Source organism: Hyposmocoma kahamanoa, unplaced genomic scaffold (assembly GCF_003589595.1).
Source record: "Hyposmocoma kahamanoa isolate Upper Pololo Valley unplaced genomic scaffold, ASM358959v1 63, whole genome shotgun sequence".
NCBI classification, from domain to species: Eukaryota; Metazoa; Arthropoda; class Insecta; order Lepidoptera; family Cosmopterigidae; genus Hyposmocoma; species Hyposmocoma kahamanoa.
Window position 1 is genome coordinate 10,675,633 of NW_020653851.1, and position 8,616 is coordinate 10,684,248.

The window sequence follows — 8,616 nt, forward strand, 5'->3', positions numbered from 1 at the left end:
TACTTAAAGCAGGTAAGTTACATTATTTACAAGTTGCTTTGCAAATTGTAACGACATACGGCAAGCTGCTATTAAATAATTTTATTTAGACTTATGTAAGCAAATTGGTCGATTACATACCTATTATTTCGAGAAGCGCAACTGCCATACGGTTCTATTAACCAATTGAAGCCACTTAGTAAACACTTATTAAATAAAACAATTGTTTTTGGAGGCGGGCGCATAGTCGTGTGCGATATTTCTTATCATTATTGACGTGCAATAAAAGCAAAGACAGTCGTTTACTTATCAAACTTAGAACTAGTTACAGAACACTCAATATCGTCCGGCCAATTGAAGCATTTAGATATAATAATCCAATGTGGTCGAAGCGTTGACAATCTGCAGCGGTATTGTCTCATAACGGCCGAGTACTGCCTCGATTAGCATTGTGCTCGGGCGCAGGGGAAAATTGATAAAAGATTACAAGAGTTAGTATTGTCTGGACCTCTGAGGAGGAAGGAGCTACTCGAAGGAATCTGGGCGGGCAGACGAGTTAATTGAATCAACTCAACGAACGCTTTCCGTTCTCTTGCTATAGGATTGTGCAGTGCGTCAAAAGTTTCAAATGAAACTCTGCAGAACACTAAACATCTGTTTTAGTGATGAGGACGTCGCAATTGTAGTCAGTATTGCGTACCTACTAATTTAAGAAGAACCATCAAAATGTACAGGTAGGTACATATATGGTCCTTTAGTAGTATTTGTTATTTGTTTCACAGTTCTTTTGCAATTTTTAGGTTACCTAATCCACAAAAACAGACTTTGCCTTCGGGAAAGACGTTACTTCACATGTTCCCAATATCTACATATACATACTCGTATAATCAAATAATTAAAAATCCACCTACCTCACTATCTATTATAATGCTTTATATATTACTACCTAGGATATTGATTTATATTGCGCACATAATAAAAATAAAATAACGATTTAGTGATTTCCTTAAAATCCGGAGTAATTAGGACAGTGGCTATTACCGTAACGATAATGTTCGATAATTAAGCGACAGCCATTTAATTAGTTCGAGGACAAATCTAAATATCTATTTAACATTTTCTGTAACACTAACTTATCTACTTGTGACGTTTTCCTTTTACTAAGAATTTTGGGAAGAATTTCAACAACAAAAAACATTTATCGTAAAGACACGCGACCTATATACGTGCTCTAACTGATGGACTCAGCTTGTGCTGCTGATCGGGTTCAAGCAGCGACGTGCTGTAGGTTCCGCCTTATACGGAAGTTCGGCCGCATAGACCTTTATCTTCGCAGACAGTAGAATTTTGGCCTTAAGTTTTACGGACGGCCATATTGAACAATGGCGGAAAAATATATTTGACTTCGAATTACGAAGTGCTAGAAGCCACATGCCAATTTTTAGCCTGTAGGGCTTGCACGACAGGTCGCGAGTTGAGCGAGAGCGATATAAAACGCGACATATCTACTTCTATTCTCGCAAAGAGATCTCGCACTTTATGTCGCTCTCGCGTATGATGCGCCCTATCCTGCTAAGCGTACTGATTAAAGACAGTTTTTTCAGACGCTTTCGGACTCCATCTTGATTTTTTCATAGATAGTTGTACCCTATTATTAATTAGATATAACATTCCTTCGAGTGCCCCTACCTAGCTCCTATAATTTCTAAGAACTTTAAGTTTGTATTATTATAGTATTATGGGAGCCGTCTCGTCCGATATACATAATTCCGAGTACAAAGAAGGTACTTCAAGTGTTATAAGTTTTTTCAGGCCTTGAGTGTTTCTAATTTCTACATTCAGGCTATCTCGTTATTATGCCTTTTCTCCATATCGGGAAATGCGCTCACCACTTCATACAGTCAGTGAGAACTTGTACCTTTATAAACATTAACTTGTACCTTTTTTTATATATCAACGAATTCGATTGAATCGTATTATACGATAAAAGAAAAGAATGAACCAAAATTATCACTTTTGTCCGACCCTCACCGTAGAAGTTATCTCGTAAGGAAAAATTCGAATATTTTTCAATCTAAAATTGTGTATCGTATATGGATACAGCAAGTAATAATAACAATAAATTTAAGACCTAGAAACTGCTGGAGGTAAGTACTGACTTCTTAACAACATGTAGGTACATAGAAAACATTATTTTTGTGTAGAGCGTAAAGTCTTAAAATGTTCTGAAAGTGCTGGTTACAACTTTTCGGTCTTAGGTAAATATTTAATCGAAGAATGAGTGACAAAAATTAAAGGGAAACTATTAGAGGGCGAAATAGTTTCAATGTACCAGAATCACCTGTCTGCCCACTGCTATGGGCACTTTATGTAACAAATGTTCTTGCATTACATGTTAAATGGTATTCAAGATCACAGCATTTACCAGTACGTTGTATATCATTGGTTTTGATTTATAATTTAGATGAAACGTATCTTTTTGGCTAAAACGAGTAAAAGTTTGTTTAGGTAACAGATTAGTGAACTGAAATAAATTTTAAGTACAATTGCCCACGCGCCTGGAACTTACAACGCTGACGAAAAGGATTTGTTATTTAATATAAAATAAGAATTTTTAGCCGCTATTTCATACAATAAAAATATAAAATTAAATATACGTCTGCAATCTATTGAAAGAAATACTGTGAAAATTGTTCATTCAGTCAATTCTTTCGATCGACACGGCGAGGGCGTGGACGCCTCATAAAGATCAATCAGACAATTGAGGCCGCCACGCACGATGCGCAGGAGTGTCCCTCACAATGTAGAGCTTCCGTTGAGCGGGTTGATAGGCCCAGTCCTTTTTCAATGGGTCTAGAACACACCTATATTCCTATAAGGTACAACTTCCTTAAAACGAATAAAACTACAAAACGTCCATAGCCTGCCTCCGATAGTTCTGGTTGTATACGTAATTGCGTAATTGTATGACCGACATGCCAGTACGTACCTTGGCAGATAAGAAACAATAAACGTCTCAATACATTTGCCTACACGAATGATTCACGATATCATTAGATATGTTTCGTGAAATTTGCTCTTTGCGCCTTGTCCAAGAGAGTTACAATTAAAAAAACATTAATTTGACCTCCATCAATTAAGTACGTTGACTCAGACCCTTGCGATGTTACTTTGCAAGAGATAAAATGTTCTATAGGTACCAATAAGACATGTCGATGTAGTACTTACAAGCAGTAAGGAGAGAATTGATACAATGATGTTTTTACATTATTTTTCATTGAATCACATCATAACTTTTATTGCTTACAATACATAAATATTCAATTTAGTCACATGCGTCATTGTCACGATAATAAGAACTTGTTTTTCGTTGATGAAAATTTGGATTAAACTAAAACAATTCTGCGCACACTCATACTCAATTTGTCAATAATCGTTCGCGTCCTCTATTGCACTTATCACTGAAGAATTATCGATATCAACGGATATCTTACAAACTAACTTTTTTGGCGGATCTAACAAGTACTTTGCTAATTCTTCATGCATGGTCATTGACTTACAATTATATGGACGTCGGGTCCGCGCTAAAAAGTGTCCGCACTTGTAAGGCGCTAAAATCGTATACAGAGCGCGACACTCCGCTTTAGTCTTCATTTGTTCTACGGACAGCGCGATACTGCGATGACATAACAATTTAAATTTCGAATAGGTTGACTTGGGACATTTTTTTCGTGGTTTTTGTATTAGACCCGTCGTCCATTTATTAGTAAGTCAATGTGCATGGTACATTATGTTATCAACAATGTATTTAACTCGGTATTCTATAGAATGCCTAAAACAGTCAGGCAATGAATGTAATAAGATCTTTACAGTTGTTCTAGGCATTCTATACAATGCTGAACTTGCATTAGGCAATGTCTAAAATTTATTAAATATATTAATAACAAGTAGTTGTGTGTCAAGAAGAATATTTTATGCACGTACAAGTGTCACAATAGTTCGTCTTGTAAGAATAAGTAGGTAATTAAATTACAAATGATATTTGTTTACGAAAATCCCTATCTTTTCGAACAAAATATTATATTATACTAGCAACGAAAACTGATACATTAAATATACACGCTACACAAATGAACTTAATATACTGTTTATTAATGCATAAGCAAAACTGCTATATTAAATGATTATCTGATATCTGAAAGTAAATCCAGTAATTATTAAACTTACTAAGCATAAAAATTTTAAGTCAACTTTATTGGAGCCAAACACTCATCAAACTTTTAGGAACATTATTTTTCTTTGTTTGTTTAAAGCACAGCATTGAATATTTAGCTTTTGTTGAAAAATCGGTATTCATAATAATTATCGACCCAGCAAATAGCTCAAAATTACTCTAAATATTGGACCAAGTCTATTGGTATATGTCTGAACTCGGATATCATCTGTTATCCCGATATAGCTACGGTATTTCATAATATTGCTAAATATGAATTGAAAATGTATATTAATGATGTATACCAATAAATACTCTATTACAATTTTCTTTAATCATAGTAACTCACAGATCGTTTACTAATGACACTTTATCTGTGCGTTGGAGATTATTAAACAAAAGAAAACCTATTTTCTCTTAAGTAGGTTTTTATATGAAATTTAGAACACGTTGATAATAATGATAAATTGTGTGCTGTTTACGAGCATCAACAGTCTTACAAAGAAGCGATAAGGAGACAAGTCTCGTGAAATGTTATTACAATAAAACAGATTCCTTTACTTGTGACGGAAGATTTTAAAGCACAGTAGTTATAGCTATGTTGGCAAATGGCTGTATACTTAAGCAATTATGTCTTATATTAACCGCTTACACGTATCTAGTGCTGGATATAATCCTCCCCCTGAGCACGTCAACTTTCCCGGTCCTGTGCCGCTCACACCCAGCATAAGTCCTATAAGTATTTTATTTTATTGTTTAGTTTATTATTTTATATACAAAACAGTTTACATTCAGTGGAACATATTTGAAATACAATTTAAGGATATAATCTAGATTGTAGACCTAATACGGTATCATTATTATGCGAAGTATACTTAAACTTATGTAGTGAAATTATAAACTTAAAACGAATGCGAATAAAGACTAATATAGATATTAATTTGACAATATTAATGAGAAGACGAGTCGAAGTAATTTAGTAATTTTTTATTTAGAGATTGGTACGAATTCTACGAAGATTGTCGAAAAAATCAATGTGACGTCCAAATTGTGATATTAGTAATAAAGAATGTATTATTTCTATGAAGATTCAACACACATAGATCTATAACTTTTTTATCTCATGTTTTAAAGAATGTAACGTGTTAATTTTTATTTAAACTGGTTTAAGCGAGATTTTGATATAGATCTACTACGAGTATATACCTCCACACTACATCTACTATATCCTATTCATATGGTCTGTTCATAGAATGTGGATGGATTAAACTATTCTTTATTACAATAGAGTAAGTAGTAATTTAGGTAACAAACGCTACAAAAACGAGTGCCGTCACTCTAATGTGGGTATGTATGGGAGACATCACGAGGACAGTGATCACGAGGATGCCACTCATAGTCGTGGTGCACTATTATTGCATTACAACCCTCTAATTTGCTATTAATTTTGCCTCCATTATTTTCATTATCTGCGCTGACATATTAAGAACAAACATGTTTTACAATGTCACCTGATGACGCAGGTAAATTATATGTGTGATGTGGATCAGACCGTAGTAAATAACATTTTTCAGACCACTATTTTCGTAAATTTGTCATCTACTCATATTATAGAGTATAATTTGTTTTGAATTTATGTTTGGGGGCGGATAAATAACCTTTAGCGTTTGGGTTTGCTGTTTCGGTACCTACCTACCTAAATCAAATGAATTGAGTGTACGTCATGGTATACGTACACTACTTACACAGCTAGTCACTGTGAACATTTTCGCTTTGCACACATATGAATATGGACGTCAATGAATAGATGGCGCTGGCATCTCCCTTTTATTCGCCATATAATTTTTCATGACACCGATTTACTTCAAAACATGTTTCAAAAAATCATTTATCCAGGAACCCAGTAGAAAGAATTAACATAAAGTTATGTATTTGCACAGGGAAAAGTTACTTCCCGCATTAGCCACCAGAGTTGATATGAGCTAATGATTTTATACCCGTTAGTTTATTGTACTCTTTGACTACCTACTACCAGGCCCTACCATAACTTACCAAAATTCGTTCCAAATATCTTCCATAATCTGTAATTCTGCTTTCCCAACCCTTTCATTAACTAAATGCGAAGGCCATTAATACTAAACAAAAAATATATAGTGGGTATGTCCAAATATGGAAATAAAAAATAATCATCAAACGAGAAAAAAAAATTATTTTTGAAATACCTACAAGCTCAAAATTAATTGTTTTTCATTTCGATACATCGAATGTAGTATAATTAATTCATTGGACTGCACTACTTTACTTACCTAAATTATTAATTCTTATTACCCAATACTCGATGTTATTACTTAAAGGATCAAATGGGAATGGTGATATAACTTCAGAGGCTCAAGTTTCGATTGTGACACTGGCTGAGAAGGTCCCGGGTTCGATTCCCGGTAGAAAACTTGGTGAATCTGGTCTGGTCTGGGTCCTGGGTAGACAATACCACAGAAAGAGTTCCGATGCGCTGATACTGATAGTGTAAGGGATACCCTAGTTTGAGACTAGGTAGTTGAGTGTGGTGATCCGGCTCATAATTACCTATTTAATATTGTTTTGTTGTTAATTACAAGATTGACCTCAATAAGCCTTTGCAAGATATTTTTTTTTACCATGGTAATGAAAAATGTTACGTAGGTTTCTATAACAAAAATGGAGCAGATTGTGACGTAACAGGTAATATCTGCACAAGATCGTATTAGTTTTCGAAAATTATGAAATTTAGTTAGGAAATTAACTTCTATACGATTGTGTGGAAAATAGCTCACAGATATTATTTCTCATCATTTCATATCAAGTTTTTATAATGTAGCGTTATAAATTAACCTTTAGAATTCTAAGGTTTTTTAAACTAACTTTTCTATAGGTAACAATGTCTTATAATCAATTTCTTTGTACGTTACCAAGTGACGGGACAAACAAGTCGTGCACCTGGTGGTAAGCGACAAGGCTGTACCTACATAGCAGTTGCAAATTGCAATGCCACTCAAAGCCTTAAATCGCAAATATCTGAGGGGCACTACAATTGCGCCCTTCACTTTGAAACCTAAGTTGACAAGTCTCGTGTGCCTGTAATTTCACCAGCACTCTTAACCCTTCAAAACTGGAACGCAGTAATGCCGACATTACCGCTTGTGCGGCAGAAATACCTATTTCAATGGACGAACTCTATCACAACGAGCTCTAGTGCTACTAAAATGTGAAAAACTAGTGAGGAATCTCGATACCGTTTGTAATCGAGACTTGAGGTCGCTACTACAGAGGAAAAATAACCCAAAAATCATAGGCGTTAGGGCTTTCAGTTTCGCCGTATTTCACATCCCGGTAAAAAATATCGAGACTCGGTGCGTTTTCGAAAATCTCGGGAAAAACAACTTTCGAGACCGTCTCAAATGTATGTTTTCGTATTTATGTCCTAAGAATTTAGACAGTCAAAACAGATTATTTCATTTAACATCGTTATTAACTCAAATTATAAACTTCGACTGTATTTTTTTTTGTATGTATATTACGCGATAACTCCGGAATTTGTGAACCGATTTTGATGATTCTTTTTTTGGTGGAAAGAGGGTACCTAAGTAGTGGTCTCATTTAAATATGAAGAAAATTCCACCTCTAAGGGTGGCAAACTAGGGGATGAATCCAGTGTTGTGCACTTTCCGGTAACCGATTTTATTAAAACTTGGCAAATAGATGTCATTCCACGAACTTTTGAGGTCGGTTTTTTTAGTAGTCTGAACTACTCTGTACTGAGATTTTTAATTTTATAGTGGATAGTAAGAAACAAAGAGCTTTTAATTCAGTTTCAGATAGAGAAAATTTTGTTACTACCGTTCTTCAATCTCCACAGATTATACTAAAGTCCGCTGTACTATGTTGTCAAGTCCATAAAACCAGAATAAAAAAAATACAGTTAGTAGATTTTTTAAGCTTTTTGATTGAGTGACTTATGTGTGAAAAGTCTCGATGTTCCCAAGACTGAAAACCTCAATCTCGTGTTTCGAAAATGCAAAAAAATAGATCAGACTCTCGAAATTTTCGAGGCCGAGGTTCCCGGGATGAAAGCCCTAATAGGTGTGCTCCAAACTTAACTATAGGTCCCTAATATAGACGATACACTATCCCTACATTCAAAGAAAATTATTATGTGCAAGTCTCGAGCAAGTCGTAAGAGTCGCTGACCACATAAAAAATAACTAATATTTATATTCTTTGGTTAAAACCACTTCCACAAGTTTAGTGCTAGTTTATGATTAAATTTAATAGTGCTAGTGACACTCAACAAAAATATCACATTTATAATAAAAGTACTTCGCCTTAATAGATAATAAGAAAATTGCCAGTGTGGGTGAATTCTATGGTTTACTTTGTTTACTTATTAG

The 8,616-nt window shown here is 34.6% G+C and overlaps 1 protein-coding gene across 1 annotated transcript in view; it reads left to right on the plus strand.

Annotated features, from left to right (window-relative positions):
• Positions 1-384: 384 nt before the first annotated feature.
• The window catches only part of LOC113230068 (leucine-rich repeat-containing protein let-4), a 15,486-nt gene continuing 7,254 nt past the window's right edge, over positions 385-8,616 (plus strand). The window contains exon 1 of the mRNA XM_026463801.1: positions 385-713. Within this exon, the coding sequence (XP_026319586.1) occupies positions 706-713 (8 nt within the window). The 5' untranslated portion in view covers positions 385-705. The remainder of the gene's footprint in view (positions 714-8,616) is intronic.